Below are 21872 nucleotides of genomic sequence, written 5' to 3'. Positions count from 1 at the left end.
GCTGTCTTCTTGCCTAACTCCCTCGAGTTTTTGTGTTTCTTCACAGGTTCTTATTCTCCGGAATCACGGGCTCGTGTCGGTTGGAGGGAGCGTTGAGGAGGCCTTCTACTATATCCATAACCTGGTGGTCGCGTGTGAGATCCAGGTAGGGGGCGGCCGCTCTCTGCTGGCTGTGGCTTATTTGGGCGTTTGCAGGGTTCTTGTAGGTTTTTGATACTTGTTTTGTAGGAATGAGTCTTTGCATAATTTCTTTGCCCAATGTGAGCTAGTAGATTTGGAAATTGCCCAGAACAAATGCCATTTCAGTGATTACTGGGCTTTTCATTTCTAGTTTTTTGTTATTCAAATACATAAGTCACCACCATTTATGGAGTGCCAGTGTGTGCCAGCCCCGGTATCAGATGCTTTATTTACATGTTATTTCATTTGCCCCTCGTGGTGCTATCCATGGAGAAGCAGGTACAGAGAGGGGAGAGACTTGCCCAGGCGCCACTGAGCCAGCTCTGTTCAACCCCAAGTCTGTGCTCTCCCCACTGGTACCTTGACTTCCATCTGGGCAGCACTGCAGTCCCCAGGCTCCTTCATACAGCCTTAAAAAGGGCATTGTTTCCCCATTTTCTCCTCCAAGCATGAGTGCCCAGTATCTTTGTTTTGCTAAAGAAGAGATTCTGAAAATGACCTTGTGTGTGGATAGCCTGTCTCTGTCCATCCTCTGTTTTTTATTCTTACACTCTGATGACTTGGTTTCTCCTGAGAACTACATTTCTGTGTGAGTAATCTCTTGTCATCATCTCATCTGACCCTCTCGCCGTCAGTAAGAAACTCAAACTGTCCTATTTGCTTGTTTTGGAAAAGGTTCGAACTCTGGCCAGTTCAGGAGGGCCGGACAACTTGGTCCTCCTCGATCCTGGCAAGTACAAAGCCAAGTCCCGTTCCCCGGGGTCCCCGGCTGGGGAGGGCACCAGCTCACCTCCCAGGTGGCAGATTGGCGAGCAGGAATTTGAAGCCCTCATGCGGATGCTCGATAATCTGGTAAGAGCGTGGTTACCACCTGACAATAGGCTTTGGTTCTGAAAGCAGCAGCGTGCTGTTTTTATAGCAAGTGAAATTGCTGTCTTTGTGTGGTATCTGAGTGCTTTCACCCTCAAAAATCATGAAGAAGCACCAGGGCAATTGAACTCCTAAGTCACGATGAAATACAGAGGGGAGGGTTTCTTGTATTCCTTTGTTGTTTGAGAAGAATCGCCTTTGGACGGTGTGGGGACAAGAGCACTAGAGCGTGCTCTACTCGGGAGCGGCTAGGTCGCCCCTGGGGTAGCAGTGAGCACAGCACCCGTCCTCCCACGGGCAGGCCGGGGAGGGGCGTGGGGGGGTGCTTTCTTATCAGCTAGCCGAGTGTTTTGCTTTTTGTTTTAACAGTAAGTTCTAGGGGCGCCTGGGTGGCTCAGTCGTTAAGCGTCTGCCTTCGGCTCAGGTCATGATCCCAGGGTCCTGGGATCGAGCCCCGCATCGGGCTCCCTGTTCTGCTTCTCCCTCTCCCCCTGCTGTGTTCCCTCTCTCGCTGTGTGTCTCTCTCTGTCAAATAAATAAATAAAATCTTAAAAAAACCCCAAACAAACCAAAAAAAAAAACCAGTAAGTTCTAGCTACATGGGGTCCGATTACTGTGTTCCACAGACATTTGCTGCTGATTCATTGTGTGGGAGACCCCCTCCTCCATATCGCAGGGACACAGAACCCAGCACCGCATGGAAGCTGGGACCGTGGTGTTTTCAGCTTACTAGGGCTATTCGGATGATACCCAGCAGGATGTGGTCTGTGTTAGAGGGTTCAGTGAGGGACCTCATCCTTTGGCAAGGATCAGGGAGGAAACTTGGTGGAAACATCCACCAAGTGGATGTCACTTGGAAATGACCTCAAAGAGTAGGTAAAATTGTGGTAGGCTGAGTTGGGAGAAGGAAGGTGTCTGTGCGACCGAAGACACTGCGGGGGGGTGAGGGGTACGGATATGCCTTCCTGGTGTGAGCAGGTTCTTCAGATACTCAGAACAAGGCATTGTAAGGCAAACGATTCTGTCCTCCAGAGACTTTGGGCCCTGTGCCTGCTGCCGTGTCACACTGTTTAGATGGGGTTCGAGAGAGTCCATCCTCTTGCCACATGACATTAGGCAGTGGAGACACGAGGACCTGTCCCAGGAGCACGGGAGCGAGAGGCCTTAGGAAGGCTGGAGTCCCCGTGCGTTGCCATGGTGTTCTGGGCGCTGTCGACAGCAGCACCAGGGCCTGTGGGGCACGTTCCAGCCTAACAGGAGAATGTCCTGACTATTGGACCAGGTAACGGATGGGGTAGGTGGTTTCAGGAGGCAGGAAGTTTAACTTTCTCAAAGATTTTGGAACTAAAAGAATATCTGATTCCGGGTGTGCCAGGTGTCCTCAGAGGCTGGATTTGTTAGTGAGGAAGGAACAGAGAGAGCAGAATCTTCCATAACTTCTGAATGCATTGGATTGCATTAACTGACCATCTGCTCTTGAGCCTGTAGCCGCTAATAGGACACGAGGAGTGCATGACCTAGCCGGAGAGAGGGACACATAATCCCAGATGCAGTGGAGCATCTGGGATCTGGGTTCTGACAGAGTGAGATGAGGGCTGCAGAGGTGGGGATGGGGCACAGGCTGGGACCGGTCACGGGAAGCAGGGCTAGGAACGGAGCTCGCTAAGGAGATGGAGGAAGCAGCTGCCCTTAGGTAGCAGGGGGCAGTGGAGGCTCAGGTGTCCTCCCTGGGTGGCAGGTTCCCCCGAGGGGCCTGGTGAGGCAGGGGCGCTGGGGTGGCTTCTTCTCTCCTCCTGTCAGGCACTCTGATGTCTCACTGCTCTGTGACCTCTAAGTCAGGCAGGGAACAGGAAGGAGGACTAAGAATCGAGAACACCAGCCCACCACATCTTGTGTGCTCAGTGCCTTCTTGAAGGTGGAGAGAAACCAGAATTAGGCAGTAACTCTAATATGCTAGAGGAGGGAGAGAAAGGATGAAAGATGAATAGTGAAGCGCTCGTTACAAGGGTGTGGCATTCAGTGTCCTTACTGCGCATGGTCATTATTGTCATTTTTAAAAAAATATTTTATTTATTTATTTATTTATTTGACTGCGCGCACACAAGCAGGGGGAGCGACAGGCAGAGGGAGAAGCAGGCTCCCCACTGAGCAGGGAGCCTGATGCAGGACTTGATCCCAGGACCCTGGGATCATGACCTGAGCTGAAGGCAGACGCTTAACCAACTGAGTGTCTCAGGTGTCCTGATTATTGTCATTTTTGATATGAGAAGGCTGTGTAGTGTATAAGAAATAGTAATTATGATTATGGTCCACATTTTAATGTAACATTCTGATTAACCATGTATGTTTGCCCATAACTGAGTAGGGTAGATAATAGTTGGAAGATTCTCCTACTGTAAGAAGTATTTTAACGTAGAGTTAGAAGAAATGCTAAATTGTTTCCCAGAAAAATCAAGATGTAATTCCAACTTCTCAAAGAAGGAAGAAATCCGTGTATTTAACTATAAGCCAAGCCCTTACAGCAGGTCTGAGGCCCGAGGATTGCCTCTAATTTTGGCATTACAGCATTTAGAGGGGAAGAATAAGAAATCCTACTCTTTCAGGATAAAATTTTGTGAGGTTCTGGTGGTTTATCCTGGAGTCATGGAGACGACTCAGATGTCTCCCTAAGCAAGAGGAAGCTTGAATTAGTAAGAACTGTATTTTTCTGAAGATAGCCTTTTTACCGCGGAGCTGTTATCTTTTATCGTTCCTCAACAGGGCATGCTCAGCAGTGGAAAGACTGCAGTATAGACATTTACCTACCTTCCTGAGGGTAGTGGTGGGGAAAAGAAACAGCCACCGACAACTGCATTTAGGGGTTATTACCACCCTTTTTTTTTTAATGTAGTAAAGGAATGATTGGTAATGAAAGTGGCCTCCCAAAGAAAAGGAGCACCCAAAGGGGAGCAAATTCCTGAATTGGGAGAAATGTGAAGGATTCCAAAGCACCTTGGCAGTCAGGGCACCAGCCATGGTCCCTCTTATATGACCAGCCCCTGATTCTCCTGTTATTCACTGTTCTTCATGGCTGTGAATGACTTGGTCCAGACATGCAGCTGTGGGTCAGGAGCCGGCTGAACCAGATTCTTGGCTTAGGGTCTCACAGGAAAGGTTGCAGTCAGGATGTTGGCCAGGACTGGATTGTAATCAAAAGGCTGGATGGGGGAGAATCCACTTCCAAGCTCCCTGAGATTGTGGCAGGATCCATTTTCTTACAGCTGTAAGAGTCCTGGCAGCTTGGTTCTTTAGAGCCAGCAATGGTCAGAGAGACTCTCTCAAGATGGGTGCTACACTCATGGGGCACCTGGGTGGTGTAGTCAGTTAAGCTCCTGACCCTTGGTTTTAGTTCAGGTCACAATCTCAGGGTTGTGGGATTGAGTCCCATGTCAGTTTCTGCACTTGGCACAGAGTCTGCTTGAGATTCTCTCTTCCTCTCCCTCTGCCCCTCCTGCTCAGGCGCTTTTGTGCGCGCTCTCTCTGAAATAAATCTTAAAAAAAAAAAAAAAAAAAAAAGATGGGTGCTACACTCTTAAGTAATGCATCCAGTCACTTTTGCCACGTTCCGCTGGCTGGAAGCAAGTCAGGTCCTGCCCGTGCTCCAGGAGGGAGGGCCTTACAGGGGGTAGGGACCATGGTGGGGGGGTCATCATAAAGTCTGTATGCCACACCCACCAGATGCCAAGCAGTGGATAGGAGGGATGAGTAAGACATCATCCTTGCCTTGGAGAGATTGTGGGAACTCGAACACACGTTGGTCCTGCACGTGGGCTTGGTGCCATTACAGTGTGTTACAGAGGCGCGAGCTAGCAGGGCCCGTGTCCTAAAGCCCTAGTGAGTGGTTATGAGGCAGAATGGAGGATTGAACTCGAACATTGCTATAGTCAAAGGTGAAGCAATTTTGCCAGGAACCAGTTGTCACGAGGATACTTGTTTGGCCTTCCCCAAAGATTGTCACAGTATCTAAACTTTATCTTAAAAAGTAAACAAAAAATTAAGTAGGTTGATTAATATAGCCTGTACTGTAGCCAGCATTAAGTAAGCCCTGTTTAAGTGTTCAGTTCATTAACTTTCTGAAACTGAGCACACTGTATAACCGATTCCCAGATCAAAGGACAGCAGCACTGGGCGCCTGGCTGGCTCAGTCGGTAGAGCATGAGACCCTTGACCTCAGGGTTGGGAGTTCAGGCCCCACGTTGGGTGTGGAGCCTTTCTTTTTTCATTTTTTTTTAAGATTTTATTTATTTATTTGAGAGAGAGAGAGACATAGCAAGAGAGGGAACACAAGCGGGGGAGTGGGAGAGGGAGAAGCAGGCTCCCCGAGGAGCAAGGAGCCCGACGCGGGGCTCAATCCCAGGACCCTGGGATCATGACCTGAGCCGAAGGCAGACGCCCAACGACAGAGCCACCCAGGAGCCCCTGGAGCCTACTTTAAAACAAAACACCCCAGCAACACCTCAGGACCCCCTGTACTCCTTTCAGGCACTTACCCCATCCCAGAGGTGACCACTGTCCTATCTTCTACAGCAAACATTGGTTTTACCTCTTTTGTCCTTTTTATGAGTGGAATAATACAATGTGTTCTTTCCCATTTGGTTTCTTTGACTCAGCATCATATTTGTGAGATTCACCCTAATGTTACCCCTGGTACTGGAGTGTTTGCTCTGATTCAGGGACCCTAGTCCATTGTGTGGGGTTCCTCACTTGGCCCACTCAGGTGTTGCTGGCTCTTTCTGACCTGGGGCTGTTAGGAACAGTGCTGCTTTCAGAGTTTTAGTGACCATCCTTGCGTCTCTGCTGGCATGCACCTAGGGGTCGGGTATGCGCGCGCCCAGCTTTTCTGGGGGTTTCCACACGGTTTTCCAAAGTGACACTGTGTCGAGATCTGGAATGGTGACTGTCTTTCCGTCTCTCTGGCCCCTAGGGTTACAGAACTGGCTACCCTTACCGATACCCTGCTCTGAGAGAGAAATCTAAAAAACACAGCGATGTGGAGGCTCCTGCGAATGTCACAGGTTACTCCTTCGCTGGTGATGGGGACCCGGGCACTTGCTCCCCTCTCAGACACAGTGTTCAGAAGCAGCAGCGGGAGAAGACAAGATGGCTGAGCTCTGGCCGGGGCGACGATGCTTCTGAGGAGGGGCAGAATGGAAGCAGCCCCAAGTCGAAGACTAAGGTGTGGACGAACGTTACACACGATCGCGTGAAACCCTTGCTGCAGTCTCTCTCGTCCGGTGTCTGCGTGCCAAGCTGTATTACCAACTGCTTGGTCTGTGCCTACCTTACTGTTCATAGTTAGATGACGTAGAGCAAGTTGGGTAGCTGGGGCTTCGGAGGCTTTGGGAATCCAGCCCCTCTGACCTGGATTGAAAGCAAACCTTCCTCATTAACCTTCTTTAGTCTGAACCAGAATCTGCTTTATGCATCAGCTGTAATTCAAGTAAATCTGTCTGCTTGAAACTGCTTAAGATCTGTCGTAGGTCTTCAGTAACTCCAGCATCACCTAACTCCGCAGAGATACTAAGTAACTTACGTGTGTTAACCCCTAAGTCGGAGCTGCCATTTAATTCAAATTGTATTTAAGGAATCGTAAAATTTCTTGAGCTGTGATCCCAGTGTCGTAATCTCCAGTGGTTTCTTGAAGTCACTGCAGTCTGTGCTTTCAAGTCTTCCGTGTTTTCTTAAGCAGTTTTCCCTCTGTCTCATGGGTATTTTCTCAGCTGACCTCGTCCTTTCTCGTTAGCCTCGTGCCCTGCTTGCTGTCCCAAAGCCTCCGAATGCTCTCAGCCAGCTACCTTGTGCATGGACTGTTGCATGTGAGTAGACGGCCATAGTGGTGAGTCTTGTGACTCCTGCTGGGTGTGGCGTGACCCACGTGCAGCGCAGGCCACCCGCAGGCCCCGCAACAGGCCCTGCGGCGTGCGTTGTGCCAGGAGCCACCGGCACTTCCCTGAGAGATACCTGTTGTCCTGGTGCTCACGCCCTGTGCGGACCCGTCTGCGCTCCGCTCCCCGCCCCCCCAGCTGGCCCCGGACAGTCCAGCGGCTCGCGAGCCCCAGGCTGGGGAGGCCCCCTCACGGGTCTCGTGAAGAGCCGGGCCCGGGGCAGACTCCTCTCTGCATGACTCGTTCTGTAGGCGTCCACGTGACGTTAGGTCGGAGGGCCTGAAACAGTGGGCCCCAAGTGAGCAGGCGGGGCCTCCTGTTCCCCTAACAACAGTGTTTTTACTTTATAGATTTATTCCAAAGAACACAGCTCTGTCTTCCCCAGGTGGCTCTGGTGAGAGAGCCTCTGAGCTCCTGAGCAGACGGGGCGTGTGGGCAGAGACTCCGCGTGACCGTGGCGGGGCTCAGCGTTCGAGCCCGTCTCTCCTCTCGCCGTCGCCCTCCCTCTCTGCCTCTCCCTCATTTTGCTTTTCTTTTCCAGTTTCATTTGTTTCGTTTTTATTTATTTTACTTGTTAAGGGGACTGGGCTTAAAAACCAGCTTTCTGCTGCTGATACAAGGCCGTAGCGCTGAGCGGCTGTGATGAGGTTTTCCACAGCACCCGCGGGGGGCAGCTGTGGGCTGGAGCAGGCGCGCATGCGCGTGAGGTAGCGCGGCCCGTGCGCCTGCGCGCCGGCCGTGAGGTGCGGGTCTTCACCGTTCCGGGGTAGTGCAGACTCCAGGCGGTGCTCGCAGGTTGGTATGTGAACTCACGGTCACTGTTCTTAAGTTTCAGACGCGTTCAGGCTCCTGAGGTTATTGGGTTAATGTTTTGACTAAAACCTGTTTTTAGTAAAGAGCTGGAGTTACTTGTGTCTGAGAAGATAACCGTCAGTGAGTACCTCACAGCTCCTGCCCATCCCACACTCCCCTTCGCGGCGGCTAAGCGTTTGCCGGTTGTGTCGCTTTCTTCAAAGCCTCACGGTTTATGGCTCGCCGACTGCCTCCTGAAAGCGCTCCGAAAGGCGTAACGTCGCCGGCCTTGTTTTGCCGTTCAGGGCCCCCCCACGCCGCGGAATTAGAGTGGGGTGAGAAACCCCGTCTTTGGTCGGAGATCCCAAAACCCGCCTGCGAAAGGCGCGCTGTGCCGCTGCTCCGCACTGATGACCAAGCAGCCTGCTAACACGGACTCGTGAGGCGCCTCACGTCTCTTTGGGATGTTTTGTAACACTCTGAGGGGTTAAGGTCTATAAAACACTCGACACGACCAAACTGCGGCGGGCGGCCGCCGTGCAACGTCTGCACGCTCGCTTCCTGGGGCGGGACGAGCCATGCCGGAAGCGCGTTCGAGTGCCGTAGTTTATTTCCGGGCCAAACTTGGGTGGTGCCCACTCCTGCCTCACGGTGCGGCCCTTCCCTTCGCCTGGGTGGCAACATCACATCGCTTGTCCTGACCCTGCCATCTCATGCTTCCAGCGGCTTTGGCGTTGATGACTCTCAGGGCGGTGAACCAATGTGCCCTGAAGGCGCCCCCCCCCCCCCCCCCCGCGGAGTCACGGAGCAGAGCTCGCTTGTCAGCCTGTGCCGTGCCCGAGTTTCCCGCGGGGCGTTCTGGAGGGCGTGTGCCAGTCAGTCACGACTTGGGTTCCTATTTGCACATGCCCTGCCCCGATCCCCCCGCTGCGGTGACAGGAGGTGTGGTCATTGGTTCATTCTCTGTGATGTTCATGCATGACCAGGTGTGAGACACGGTGGACAGATTGGATGCTGTGGTGTCACATACCGTTGTCCCGGTTCTGACTTCTCAAACTGTTCTTGATATTTGCAGTGGACTAAAGAGGATGGACATAGAACCTCCACCTCTGCTGTCCCTAACCTGTTTGTTCCATTGAACACTAACCCAAAAGAGGTCCAGGAGATGAGGAACAAGGTGCGTACCAGCGGCCATCAGCCCTCCGTGGAAACTGTTGCGGGCGGAGGCGGTGGCGGGTGGGACAGGGTGTGGAGCGCACGTGGCCGGCGGAGGGCTTTGCCGCCGCCGCTCTTGTAGCCGAGGCCACGTCTCGCCACCGCTTCCGCTGTCGCGCCAACAAGTGTGCCGTGTGAGCAGCAGACGTCCGGGGCCCCGTGGTTCTTGAAGTGACGCTTGCTCACAGAGCCGGGCAGAACCGGAAGCTGGAGAGCTAGTTTCCGGCGAGAACAGCCTTTGCCCCTGCGCTTCAGCGTTCGTTCACTGAGCTGTGAACGTTTGCTGTGTGAGAACAGGGGCTCCCCCCGTGTTCACAGTGTCACTGTATGACGGGCACATGGGGGATATTCCCCTCCACTTAACGAGTGCGGTGAGAGACCGGTGCTTACCACAGCCCTCTAGAAGGTGCAGAAAGCCAGGAGTGGCTCCGCCCACCCCCTTAGACAGGCTGGGCTGGCCCCGTCAGGCAGGCGCTGTGGCCACGCGGGCCGTGAGGGGCGGGGCAGAGCAGAAGTGCGGCTTGGGTGGGGCTCTGGGGCCCCCGAGGGCAGAGTGACCCCAAGGCACAGCTGGCCTTCTCTGTACTGTTGACGTGTGTTTCTCCTTCTTGTGTCCTCAGATCCGGGAGCAGAACTTACAGGACATTAAGACGGCTGGCCCCCAGTCCCAGGTTTTGTGTGGTGTAATGATGGACAGGAGCCTCGTCCAGGTGAGAGCTCAGAATGTCTGGCGTGGGTGGGCGGTGGCGCTAATGACTGTCCACTTCAGAATTAGTCCTGAGTGGGGAGAGAGTGACTCTGTGAGGTAAGTGTTCTAGGCAACCCGTTCTCTCCGTGAAAAATCCTCACGATAAGAAATAACCCTGCCACTGTCCCTGAGGTTGTAGATTTAGCATAAGCATGCCTGAGGGCCGCGTCCCCCACCCGCGCCAGCCCTGCTCCGTGCGATGCATGCCCATGTGACGGCGGCACACAACGCCGTCTGCTTGGGGACCGGGATGTGCCCTGGTTTTAGCAGTATACCGGGGAAAATGCTAGAAGAGGGTGGGTTTAATGGGCTTTTTGTTCTTGGGTATATTGCTGTCTGCAGTAAAGTGCTGCTTGGGGTAAAGTGCTTACAGAGGGTACCTGTAAATGTGGCCTCCACATTTACACGCTTTTCTGGAAAAGGACTGTACTTTGTGGCACATGGAAGATAATCGTGTAAGTAGTTATCTCTGAAAATGAAGTTGCCACCTAATGCTTTAAACACGACAGCAGGGTAGTTGACCGTTTTCCGAATTGGGCCAGCTGTGGCCCCGCTTGCGTGGTCTGTGCTCGCACGTGGCCCCACCATCACCGCTGCTGTCACGTGGCTGGCTGTCTCTGCTGCATGCCCTGGGCTGGCTCTGTCCTGTGCTCTCTGTTGATGTTTCAAAGCTGGGCCTGGTGGGCTCTGATGACTCAGTTTACTGTTGCAGGACGCACCCCTCTCTGACTGTACGGAAACAATCGAAGGGCTCGAGCTTACAGAGCAGACCTTTAGTCCTGCTAGATCTCTGTCTTTTAGAAAGGTACTCACTGCCCTGTCCTCAGCTACCTCTCAGCACGCGCTGCTCTTCACCTGCCCCGTCCCTCACTGTCCTCGCTGGGCACCGTCTTAGTTACCGAAGTAGCTTTAAACCTGTCTCTGGGTTATCTGGGATTGTGCAGAGGTTCTGTTCTGCCTGTTCTTTCGTGAAGACATTTGGTATGAGGCTATTTTCACGACTGTCGTTACTCCACGAGGCTGCGGAGAGCGGGCCCATCTTAACGATGTGGCGCATTTCCGAAGTTCTGCACATGCCTGTGGTTGGTACATGCTTTTGGGTGTTTGTTTGCCTTTTACAAGATGCTGCTTGCAAAAGGCTCCTGTGGGCAGACTGTGGGCAGGGGCGGCTCTCCTGTGTGGCCTTCTACCTCTGCTTGCTCAGTTGTGACCGCACGTGCCGTGAACGTGGCAACTGGAGGTTGTATGATTGAAAGACATCATTTCAGAGGAAGGGGAAATCAGTCAGACTGTTTTATTGTTGATGAAATATATTTCGTTTTTCCCTTCAAAAATTCTGGATAATTTTTTAAAAGTGTTTCACGGGGGAAAAAGGCATGCAAATTTGAAGCCCAGAGTTGTCATCTGTGTGCATGTGTACCTGACGTGGTGGAAGGAGACCTTCCGTGAGCGCTCAGGCTGCACTCCTTGCGGCCAAGGGTGGACCGCAGCTGCCTGCACGTTTTGAGTCTTAGTCACATTCATCCTGCATTCAAAGGAAATCTGAGGGGTGTTTCTTTCAATTCATACACCTCCACTGAAATGCAAGTATCATGTTAGCGATGTTCCAGTTGCCAGAAAGAAGCAGACCTGTACCAAAGACGGTATATTCCTGTGTGGAATCCCCACCATTAACACTATTTTGCATACTTACGTATTAATTCCGCGAGTCCCGTTTTCCTTATCGGTGGAGTGTACTTGCAGCTGCCATTCTTGGAGGAGCTCCTCAGAGCAAAGGAGAAAGATGTACTTGTTTTGCGTCTCAGTCCTTTGGGCTGGAAGCTGTTGTGATCTTGTGAGTTCCTCGTTTTTTTTTCTCAGATGTGTGAGGGTATGCCAAGTCCATGAGCCCGGGGGCTTCCTGTGCGGAGTCCACCTGTGGCTGCCACCCTGTGGCTCCGTGGGCCGAGCCGGTTCGAACAGTCCTTGCTCGCGGTCCCTCTGGTATGGTACCGCACGTCGTGGTCTCTGCTTGCACCTGTCAGGGCTGCTGGAAGGCAGGTGGTATTGAAAGGGGGCTGTTTTGGCAGGTCCCTCACCCAGCCCCTGTTCTGGGTTTGCTCCTGTGATGTCGGACTTGGGTGTGTGCCCTGCCACTTGTGTTTCATGAAGTAGAGATGTGGGCCCCCCAGGCCAGGGTGTCAGAGTCGGTGGGAATGGGGTTCCCGGCGATCCCGGTGTCCTCCCCACAGTCTGAGCACCAAGCTCTGTGAGTGATGCGTCTGGGTGGGAGTTAGCCCAGGAAAGTGCGCCCAGCCCAGCTGAGATGCTGGTGTCCCTGTACCTGGATTCTTGATCCAGCTTGTGCTTTCTCCACCACCCTCCTCCTGGTGCTCACATTTGCACTCTTGGTCTTTTTCCCACCAACTAAGCTTATTTCATTTCTATGTTGAGAACATGATTCCACCTGTGCCCTTGACCAAGGGTGTCCCCACGGCTTTTGTGTGGGGCTCAAAACACAGACTGCATTGCTCCTTCTACAAGATGGGCGCTGCTGGCCGGCAATGTCGATTTCTCTTTGAACCAGTGAAAAGGACTTTGTTAAATGTCCTAAAAATGTCCTCTTTCCAGTGAGGCAGGTGTGTAGACAATTTTTCCGTTTGAGAATCTGAGGAATGTGTGTTTGGGACCTAGGAAGTTGGAGCTTTTGGGAAGGACTTTCCTTTGCTTCCATCTGTCCCTCCCTGGCGGTGGCCGTTCACTCAGAGCATGTTATCTTCTGAGAGAAGAAGGAGCGGCGAGCCGTCAGCCACACCCCAATGCTCTGGTTCCAAAAGGAGTCCTGAGCTTAGCCGAGGGCTCTCTTGGCTCCGGCACTGTGCCTGCCAGCATGTAGCTTGGGGCCTTCTGGACTTTGTTACTCGTGAATCGAGCTGTTAGACGTCAGGGCAGACAAGTTTATGCTGAAGGTGGCCCAGCGCAGCCGAGGACTGTGCTGCTGGGTCTGGACACCGTGAGCCCCGTTCTCTGTGCACCTCTGTGCACACAGGCTGTGGCCCTCCCACACTTGGTGCTGCGCGGTAGAAACGTGAGGGGCCTGGGCCCACCTTGCACACTTCCATGGTGCATTTGGTGTTGAGCACCCAGAAGTGTGTGGCCCGGCACTGAGAACGTAAATTCAAATCTGAGTGGGGTTTATGGATGAGAGCCTGACGCTCGGAGAGATTGGGTCGCTAGCCATGTTTGCGTGGCTCGCCAGCTGCCTCGGCCAAGTGGAGAAGCATCTGGTTTGCTTGGAGCCCCTGCTCTGTGGCTAGAAGTGAGGGAAGCTGCAAGAGCCTCCCCGTGGCCTCTGCAGGCGAGAGCAGCCACGTCACATCCTGGTTTCTCAGCCCAGGCTGCTCCGCAGGAGACCTGTTTCTCTCTGCATCCCAGGCCTTGCTCCTTTTCCTTCCCCCCAGATAACAGGCTCCCTCTGTCCCCCAGTCTGTTCAAGCCTGGGTCTTGGCAACTGCTCGCCATTGAGAATTTGGAGGAGGGAGGCAGCCCTGCTGCGCCTTGAGGGTCAGGTGTCTCAGGGCGGGAAGGGCCTTGCTGGTCCACGGGCGCCTCTGTGGCAGGTGATTCTTGATATTTTACTCATCCCTTGATTTGAACTTTTGATTTAAGTGAATTGAAACATTTCTCTCAAACCTCATGTCACCTCCTCATTTTCTCGGCAGTGATACTAGGATGCAAATGCAACTGGCCACATGGCCGTAGATTTAGGGAAACGCGCAGCTGGGCCTTAGCTGTTGTTGGCCCAGCAGGCTCCTCTCAAGGAGGCAAAACCCGGGCCCATGCACAGGAATAGGCGTCAATGAGTAGTGAGTGGCAGGCAGGAATTCAGTACCCTACCCTGGGGAGATAGGGCTGCTTCTGAGCGAAAGGCCACTTGACCTTGGGTCAGCATTGGTCAGAAAGAGGCCCCCCCTTGACCATCCAGGTCATCTTGAATCTTGAGGCTCTCTGAGCAAAGGTGGCCAATTCCAGCAGGTCCTTTGCTTCTCTTCCCCGGCTCTGCGTCCCTGATTGATCATGGAGTGCTCTGGACTCTCTGTACCCAGCTTGCTGGACAGAAGCCCCTCAGCCCAGGTTCCCCAGCCTTTGCCAGGGCAGCAGGTGGCCCAGGTGAGCTGAATTTCCCCAGCACTCAGTCTGGCTCCGTCTCTCGTGCACATTGCTTGGGCACGGTCTCTCTCTGGTGTTCGCCCCTTACTCAGGAGGGTATGGACAGACCAGGCCTAGCGTCAAAATTTTGGATTTTCCTATCATGGGTGGTTTTTGGAAGCTCCCATTAAGTAATGGGCATGTGCGTGTGTTCTGGTTAACTTTCCCAGAAAATGAACCCAGGGCATTTGGGGGCCAACCAGGCTGGGCGGTGGGGCACAGAGCTGTGCTGGGGCAGGTGAGTGTAGGCTGGACATCACTTCACACACCCCAGAGCTGCCTCCCCCTGCCGGCTCCCTCCCTCCCTCCAGGCCTGCCTCCCCACCCCAGTGATTGCCCAGCATGGGGCTACCTCCCTTTACAGACTGGGTGCTGACTGCCATCCATCTTTGTGCTCTGCTTGCTTGCTTTTCTTTTTCTTTCCTACACATTCTCGGTTTTCCAAATTCCTCAGACAAATACTGGTATTTTGGGACTTCTTAAAAAATTTCTCAGTGTTTTGGGATAAGTTCCAGGAGCTAGTTATAAACTAAACACATAGTTAAAAGAATAGAACTTAATCTGTGAACTTAGACAGTAAGCGAATCTCTGGGCATACCTTCTCTGATTTGGAATGCTGGATGTTTTCTGATGTCGTGAAGAGGGCAATTGACTTAAAGAGTTGGCTCTTCCATCCCTGCCAGGAAGGAGACCGCATTCTCCCTGAGGTGCTCTGTGCCCTCTGTGCACCTGAAACCTGAAGGACTTTCCTAGGAATTTTTTCTCCTGTTACATTTGTTTTGTACCTTCAAAATTGTGTTTCTCTGTCTCCGACCACTGGAGGCCTCAGCTCAGCCTCAACCTCAGGGCCCAGGGTGAGGCCCAGGCCAAGTCTCAGGGTTGTCTGTGTACTCCGGGAAATCCGCCCACCCCGCCCTGCCTGCAGCCTTGCCCGGGAGGGGGGAGAGTCCCTGCGGGCAGGGCTCCCGCAGACTGGGCCTCCCTTTTTGTCTGCAGGGGGAGCTGGTGACAGCCTCCAAGGCCATCATTGAGAAGGAGTACCAGCCCCACGTCATCGTGAGCACCACGGGCCCCAACCCCTTCAACACGCTCACCGACAGAGAGCTGGAGGAGTACCGCCGGGAGGTAGAGCGGAAGCAGAAGGGCCCCGAAGGTGAGTGTGCGCAGGTCCTGGGCACGTGGGCACACTCAGCATGGGGGGTGCCTGAAGCGAGAGAAGGCGCTCTGCGAGCTCCTTTGTGCCCAAGCGGTGACTGGGGGTGATGAGGACAGTCACTTGTATGAAAGATCAGCCTTCTGTTTGGTTAAGACCAGAACGTTCTAACGTGCACATTTCCTAGTTCTGGAGGATTAGAAGGGATAACACATTTGTGAACGGTCGGCTTAGGGAGACTGTGTCCGAGAGCCGGGCTGCTGTCTTTCCGCACAAACGCTAAGGGTCTTCTGGGCAGGCTGGGATTACAGGCCCGGGTGCTAGCATGTTGACCGCCCCGGCGCCCTGAGTGAAGAGTGGCCACGTGCGGGTGCAGCCTGTCTCTCTTGGTAGCTGACTCACTGACCCAGGAGGTCATATTTTTGTAAAACACAGTGGGACGATTTTGCAACAATGAGAATCAGTGACTAAGAGCCAGAACCTCACGGAGGAGATGGTTTCAAACTCTAGGTTTTGAAAAGTAGGTCCAAGAATTTGGAGAACTGACACGAGAAGCCGGCCTTCCCCTGCTTCTGCCGTGAAGGCGCACCTTCCCTGAGCACCCTTGGTTGGTTATTAGGAACACCCTGGGCACAGACACCCCCCCAGCCAGGAGGCTCATGCTGCGTCCTTAGGGCCGTAAGTTCCAGCCCTGGTCTTTGTACCGAAGCCTCGGATCCTAAGCAGGGACCGCACGTCCTCCCAGCTTGCTCCCCGGGAATCAGCCTTTGGAGTGGAAGTCCCACAGTGTTCCGTAGCCCTGGGGCTGTGGAGGATCGTCCAGGGAATTACATATTGCTCCTCATATAATCTCTGATTTGCCCCAATTTAGGTATTTTTTGGCCTTGTTTTAGACCAACTAACGCATTATGTAGATGCTGTTGAAATTTGAGTTGTACAGAAAACTATTGCTGAACTGTTTTCAGTGAGCGTTCCAGCATCAGGGCCCGTCACTTTCTGTTAGCTGTGCGTTAGGATTAAGACCTCGCACACATGGAGTCAGAGTGAGCCCGGTGTTTCCGTCACATTGAGCTCTACTTCTCATCGTCTCCCTTGAATGGTGTGCTGAGCCCCACAGAGAGCTTTGTGCTGTCGCCATAAGTCCCTGCCTCGGGGTGGCCCGTGGGCCCGAGCTCTTGGCCCTGTGGGCGAATCCCGGTTCCAGAGCGCACACACGTGTGTCTGCCCTTTGGGTCCTCCCAGTGTCTGGGGAATCTGTAGTACAAGAAAATGGTTTTTGAGTCAAAGCACAAGACACACAGGGGTTTCCCTCCTCGTGAGGCTCCATGAGGAGGGATGTTTCAGCCGTTGAGTGGACGGGGCGACTATGACCATGCTCTGTGATCACTGGGCTGTCCGTGGCAGGAGTGCCAGCCGGGGGTGCTGCCAGGAGACCCCTGCCCGGTGCTGGCCGTCGGCATGGGGATGCCGCACGGCAGCCCTTCCTACAGGAGGAAGGAAGCAAGCTGTGGGGCTCGGGCACCTTTCCTGGTTGAGGGAGCTCCTGGGAGATGGAAAGGCCTTTGTTCATAGACCTCTGGCTTCAGGAAGGTAGGTTGGTATCTCTAGGAGATCAGAGGTCTTGCCGGTTAGAGCTGTTTGTTCAAAATATGAGACCTAGTGATACCAAGCTGTTAATATAAAAAGTTTAAATGAGAGAAGGAGAGTTAAGGAATTAGGATTAACATTGGTATGCATATTTCCCTAAATGAGAAGTAGACTTGGAATTTTCTTGATCCTGGGTCCTAGTACCTGCAGTTTTTCCTCTGGTCCTCATCAGCATATTTTACTTCAGAAAATAAAAATATTATAATTGCCAGGTTTAAATTATTGGTAGAAAATATTCTGCATAAAACAATGAAAACCAATGCAGTGCTCATGTGACATCCTTGAGGTGGCGAGTAGGGTGAGGGTGCCTGGGACCCTGGGCTGCTGGCTCAGCTGTTGGGGGGGGCTCCTCTCTGGAACACAGGTGGGGACACCCCGGGGGTCACCATTCACCGTGTGTCACACTGTTGGCTCTGGCAGATTCTCTCTGGAATAAGAATGGAAATCAATTTTGTATCCAAAGTCGGTTGAATCTTTGAGATTCAGATCCACACCCCAGTCACAATCGGCCTTCTTTGTCCCCTTGGAGAGATGAAGACAGCATGGCCGTGAGCCCTCCTGGTCTCTTGGATGTACCCGAGAAAGAGAAGCTTCAGCTGTCCCCCTCAAGGCAGCCGGATGGACAGGGCAGGAGGGCCTGCCTGCCTTTCAGGAGGGTGAAGGCTCACGATGTCTGAAGCTCTTTACCATGTGCTTCTCACTTTCTGTCCGTCTGCAGAGAATCTGGACGAGACCAGAGAACAGAAAGAAAAGAGTCCTCCAGAGCCCCCTGCTGCCCCCCACACCCCCCCCAGCACCCCTGTCAAGCTTGAGGAAGGTGAGCTCTGGGGTGGACGTGAGCATGTGGCTGCCCCGCTGTGGGAGGGTGCATGGCCTTCTGTGGTCCGATGTCCGCCATGAGAGGTGGATTTCATGTCCTGTCCAGTGGAGGGAGAGCACCCGGGTGTCAGTAGCTGAACGGACAGTGGTGAAGGAGCGAGCATTTGTGTGGAAGCCAGCACGACACATGGTTCTGAACTGGCCCGCCTCCCTTGCTCCTGTTTTGGTTCTGTCCTGGGTCACTCGAGGCTACACATTTCGTAGTGAGACATCAGGACAAAGTGGGAGGACAGACTTGGGGGATCGGATCCCACCTTCGTTTATGATGCCAATTTTGCCCACTGCTTACGCATTTCTCAAACCTTACTGTGTCCAGATCACCCCTCTGGAAACATCTTCCATTGTGTCTGGGCTGCAGGACCTTGTGTGACCTGCCGTCGTAGTCAGTCCATGCAGAGTGCTGGCCTCCACTGGCCTCTCAGACCACCCACTGCGTGTCTGTCCCTTGGTCCTACATGTCGTGCTTCCCGTGCCTGTGGGGAGCCTGTGGCTCGCCTTCCTCCCCCGTTTGTCCCCAAGAATGGCTCAGCCATTCTTCTTCTATAACCCAGTGGCTGTGACTGAATGCCTAGATTCTCTCCCTGTGCTTTTCTCTTCCTGTGGCTGCGTTACAAACAGGAGTTGGATGTGCTAAAGAGTACCTGTTACCATAGTAAGTACCGCCCTCGTCTGGCCCTCTGCCGTTTAACCAGTGGTCCCTGTGCTTTGCCTCATTCTCCTGCTTCTTTGTTGCTTACCAAGTTCTGTTCTCTGTTTATTCAAAATAAAAATAGAGTCCCTGCCCCCCCACCCCCCACTCTGCCTTTCTTGTACTCAGTTCCTTCCACCTAGGCAGTGGCATCTTGGCAGGGCTCCGTGGCCGGAGAGCTAGGTGGTGGCAGCCTGCCCTGGGGGCTCCCGGGGACCGAGGCGGTGCTGCTCAGGGCCCTGTGGGTTTCAGGAGTTCCAGAGCCGTCCTGTGGTCCTGCTCAGCATGTGATCGCTCGGCAGCATCAAACACACATCAGACTAGGTTCAGGCAGGGGGAGGATTTTGCCTCGTGCTGCATGCCGGTCGCTTCTGTTGGGATCTTGGCTTAAGCTGAGCACTTAAGCGTAATTGGGGATGGGGCAGGAGACTCTGGTGCTGTATTTAATGTGACATTTGGTCACATGGTAAAGTTCCCAGAGGCACCCACAGGCCACCTCTGCGTGCTCTGTAGGGTGAACGCTAACTTCCTCCTATCCCCCTAAGTAAGGACATTTAATTGTTCCGGGATAGAAGGTGGCTCAGGGGCCAGCTGGGGCGGCCCCAGCCTCCCAGAGCTGAAGCACTAAGTGTTTGGGGCCCAGAGCCTCCCACGGCTGCACCTCACCCACACTCAGCTCTGAGTCCCCCCTGACGCAGGGCTTGGTTTCTCTGTACTAAATGGTTTAGTGTTGCCTAAGCAGCAAGTCGCTCGTAACTCTGTAGGATGTTATAAAACTCTGCAAAACTGGTTTCCCCCCGGTCAGAGTCTGCATAGAGATTTGCTGATGGGACCTTCCCCAGAAACCCACCCTCGGGCTGTGTCTTTACAGGGAGTTACCTTTTGCCCTTTCATGTTCCCATGTTCGAATGCTGAAGCTGGCCAGGTTTTTGCCCCTGTCCCTTACCTTACAGTTCTTCTCTTTTCTTTCATTCTCCAGCCTACAATGGCTTTGTTTTGTTTGATGTTGATAGTGCCCATGGGGTCTGGGAGTTAACCATGGTTTTCCATGGTTTTCTTCTTGGGGGAGACCAGGTGTTGTGGACCCAAATTTAGGCCTAATTTCAGGACTACTAATACGTGCCCTTAGGGTTCTAGAACAGACTGTTGGAGTGTTAAACGTGGAACATGGTCCTAGTGCAGTGCCGTCAGCTCGCCCAGTTCTCTGACTGGGGCCCGAGGTCCCAGGACGGCGTCTGGGTCTGTCAGCACACTGTCCACGAGGAGGAGCTGAACCCCCCACCCCCACCCCCCTGCGAGGTTGCGTCTTCGTTTTGTACCCTGAGCCACATCCAACCTTGAAGTAGAGTAGACCTGATTTAAAGTTTCTTGTTTTCGTGTCGGTAAAAGCCCCTAGAGCCCAGCCCCGTGGCCGTCTTGGTGCGGGCGCTGCCTCTCTCGGGGCGCCCCGCTCAGGTCCGGTGGCTGCTCTTCAGCACTGTCTCTCGTCCCCCACCCACCAGACCTGCCGCAGGAGCCCACCTCTGGAGAGGACAGTGATGCTGCCACCTTCAAGCCGACTCTCCCTGACCTGTCCCCTGATGAGCCTTCAGAAGCGCTCGGCTTCCCCACATTGGAGGAGGAGGAGGAGGAGGAGGGGCTCGGTGAAGCCCACGAGCCTCACAGCCCCGCCAGGTCCCCCGTGGCGGCCAGCCCTGAGCCAGCCTCCGCCCAGGTGGCAGAAGAGGCCACCTCCCCAGCTGCAGAGGAGGGGGCTGCCGTGGACCCTGGCAGCGATGGGTCTCCGGGCAAGTCCCCTTCTAAGAAGAAGAAGAAATTCCGCACCCCCTCCTTTCTGAAGAAGAGCAAGAAGAGGAGTGACTCCTGAAGGCCCGTCCTGCACACACCGAAGCCACCAGACTGCCCCCGATTGCGTCTCGTGTCCTGTCTTCCTGTGTCATGGAATGCAAAAAGCCCATCCCTCCTCATAGCTAGAGCTCCCCTCATGGTGTGACCAAATCCCCACGTAGCCCGGTGCTAACCTCGTGTGCGCGTGCAGCGGGCCTCAGCCTTGGGGGCTGGGGGGACACGTCTCCGCGGCCCCTCTGCCTCCGCCCGCCCTGCCTGGGCTAGCACCCCGCGGGCGCGCTCTCCCCCGGGGGCGGTCCGTCCTGGTTCTGGCCGGACAGTTGGAGGCCCTGGCGGCTCTGGCCTTGCCCTCCCTCTCCTCCTGTGGTGCAGTCCCCCATGCTGTGTGTCTGCTAGGCTCCCCTTCACCCCCACGTCTCAGGTGACTGAATCAGACTTGGAGCTTCCTGCTGGCATTACCTGCTTCGTGATCTCACTTGGGTTGTAGCTAAGGAACCTCAGTCCTGTGCGAGCACTCCTGTGCCTGCCGGCGGCCCCGGGCACCCTGACGGCCTCTGAGAGCCGGGGACCCAGCAGCAGAGGGGCCTGCGTACACCCCACGTGCCCTGTGCATGGTCTGATGGCCCTGAGGCCAGAAACGGGGTTCAGAGGCCCCCACTTTCTTACTGGGGTCTCTAGATTACTGTCATAGAGAAGATACATTAAGAGGGGGAAGAGTCCTTTCTAGAATTTTCCTTCAGCAGGTTTGTAATTCACCCTCCATCTTTGACCATGAACAGGAACAGGCCACTTTTTGCTTTAGTTTTCTTGCTCTACCTCCGCACAGTGCAGCAGAGCGTGGCTCGCTGTACGGGAGGGTTTGGAACTGGGAGGGATTGCCTCTTACTTTAACTCAGCCTGAAAGGTGCCCGGTTTTGGTAAAAGGTAGCTCAAGGTAGAAGGGGACCCAGCGGTCCCTCCCTCACTTCTCACACTCGTCCTTTGTGGAGCCAGGCCTGGCTCTCCTCGTGGGACGTCGTAAATTTTCATTGAGATTCCTGAAAAATCACGTGCAGCTGCTTAGCAGGAACTAGTGGGGGACCCATTCCAGGGGCCGCCCGGTGCCGGCCTGGCTGGGTGCCGGCTCGCCTCCTCCCCGGAAGCGGGGAGGGGCCCCTGGTGGACCTGGTGCCAGAGCCGGCCTAGGGTCCCACACTCCTGACCCCAAGCAGGACCTGAGGCCGGCTGCATGGCGCTGGCCGCTGCTTCGAGCTTCTGGAGACGTGCTTTCTCCAGCGTATCGTTTTGTTGCCTCTGTGGTGTTCGGGTTCTCTGCCCTCGCCCCGTCCTTCAGTTAACCGCCGACTCTAGCCCTTCCTTTTGTCGCACATACGCAATGACTCTCATTTCACTTTTGTAGTTTATTTTAACTCTTTGTATCACGACATGAAGTTAGTCGTATATATGGACACAGGCTTGGGAGGATGGGTCCTGCGTCCTTCACTGTAACATGTTTTCTTCACAAATAAAATTCTTGAAGCAGTTTCCTTGTCTAAACTTGGGAAGCAGTTTTGCACTTCAGTTCCTTCCCTTTGCTCCTTTAATCCCAAAAAGAGATCCCCAAGTTTTTTTTTTTTAAGATTTATTTGAGAGGCACAGTGTGGGTGTGGGGGGGGAGGGGCAGAGGGGGAGAGACTCTCTAGCAGCCTCCCCCCCCCCCCCCCCCCCCCCCCCCCCGGCCCCCCCCCCCGGCGGCCCCCC

The 21872-nt window shown here is 54.0% G+C and overlaps 1 protein-coding gene across 5 annotated transcripts in view; it reads left to right on the top strand.

Annotated features, from left to right (window-relative positions):
* ADD1 (adducin 1) overlaps positions 1-21658 on the top strand; it is an 89661-nt gene extending 68003 nt beyond the window's left edge. For 2 of the 5 annotated variants that reach the window (XM_035005434.1, XM_035005433.1), the window contains 9 exons: positions 47-145; positions 856-1032; positions 6014-6358; positions 8842-8943; positions 9602-9691; positions 10442-10534; positions 14914-15070; positions 17436-17534; positions 19787-21658. In XM_035005434.1, coding sequence (XP_034861325.1) covers positions 47-145; positions 856-1032; positions 6014-6358; positions 8842-8943; positions 9602-9691; positions 10442-10534; positions 14914-15070; positions 17436-17534; positions 19787-20151 — 1527 coding nt within the window. In that variant the 3' untranslated portion in view covers positions 20152-21658. The remainder of the gene's footprint in view (positions 1-46; positions 146-855; positions 1033-6013; positions 6359-8841; positions 8944-9601; positions 9692-10441; positions 10535-14913; positions 15071-17435; positions 17535-19786) is intronic. The other 3 variants (XM_035005435.1, XM_035005436.1, XM_035005437.1) reach the window with 3 other exon arrangements.
* The last annotated feature ends 214 nt before the right edge of the window (positions 21659-21872 follow it).

Source organism: Mirounga leonina, unplaced genomic scaffold (assembly GCF_011800145.1).
Source record: "Mirounga leonina isolate KUSES-001 unplaced genomic scaffold, KU_Mleo_1.0 Mir_129, whole genome shotgun sequence".
Lineage (NCBI taxonomy): Eukaryota > Metazoa > Chordata > Mammalia > Carnivora > Phocidae > Mirounga > Mirounga leonina.
The sequence above is the reverse complement of the archived record's forward strand: the minus strand, read 5'-3'. Positions and strand labels throughout refer to the sequence as shown.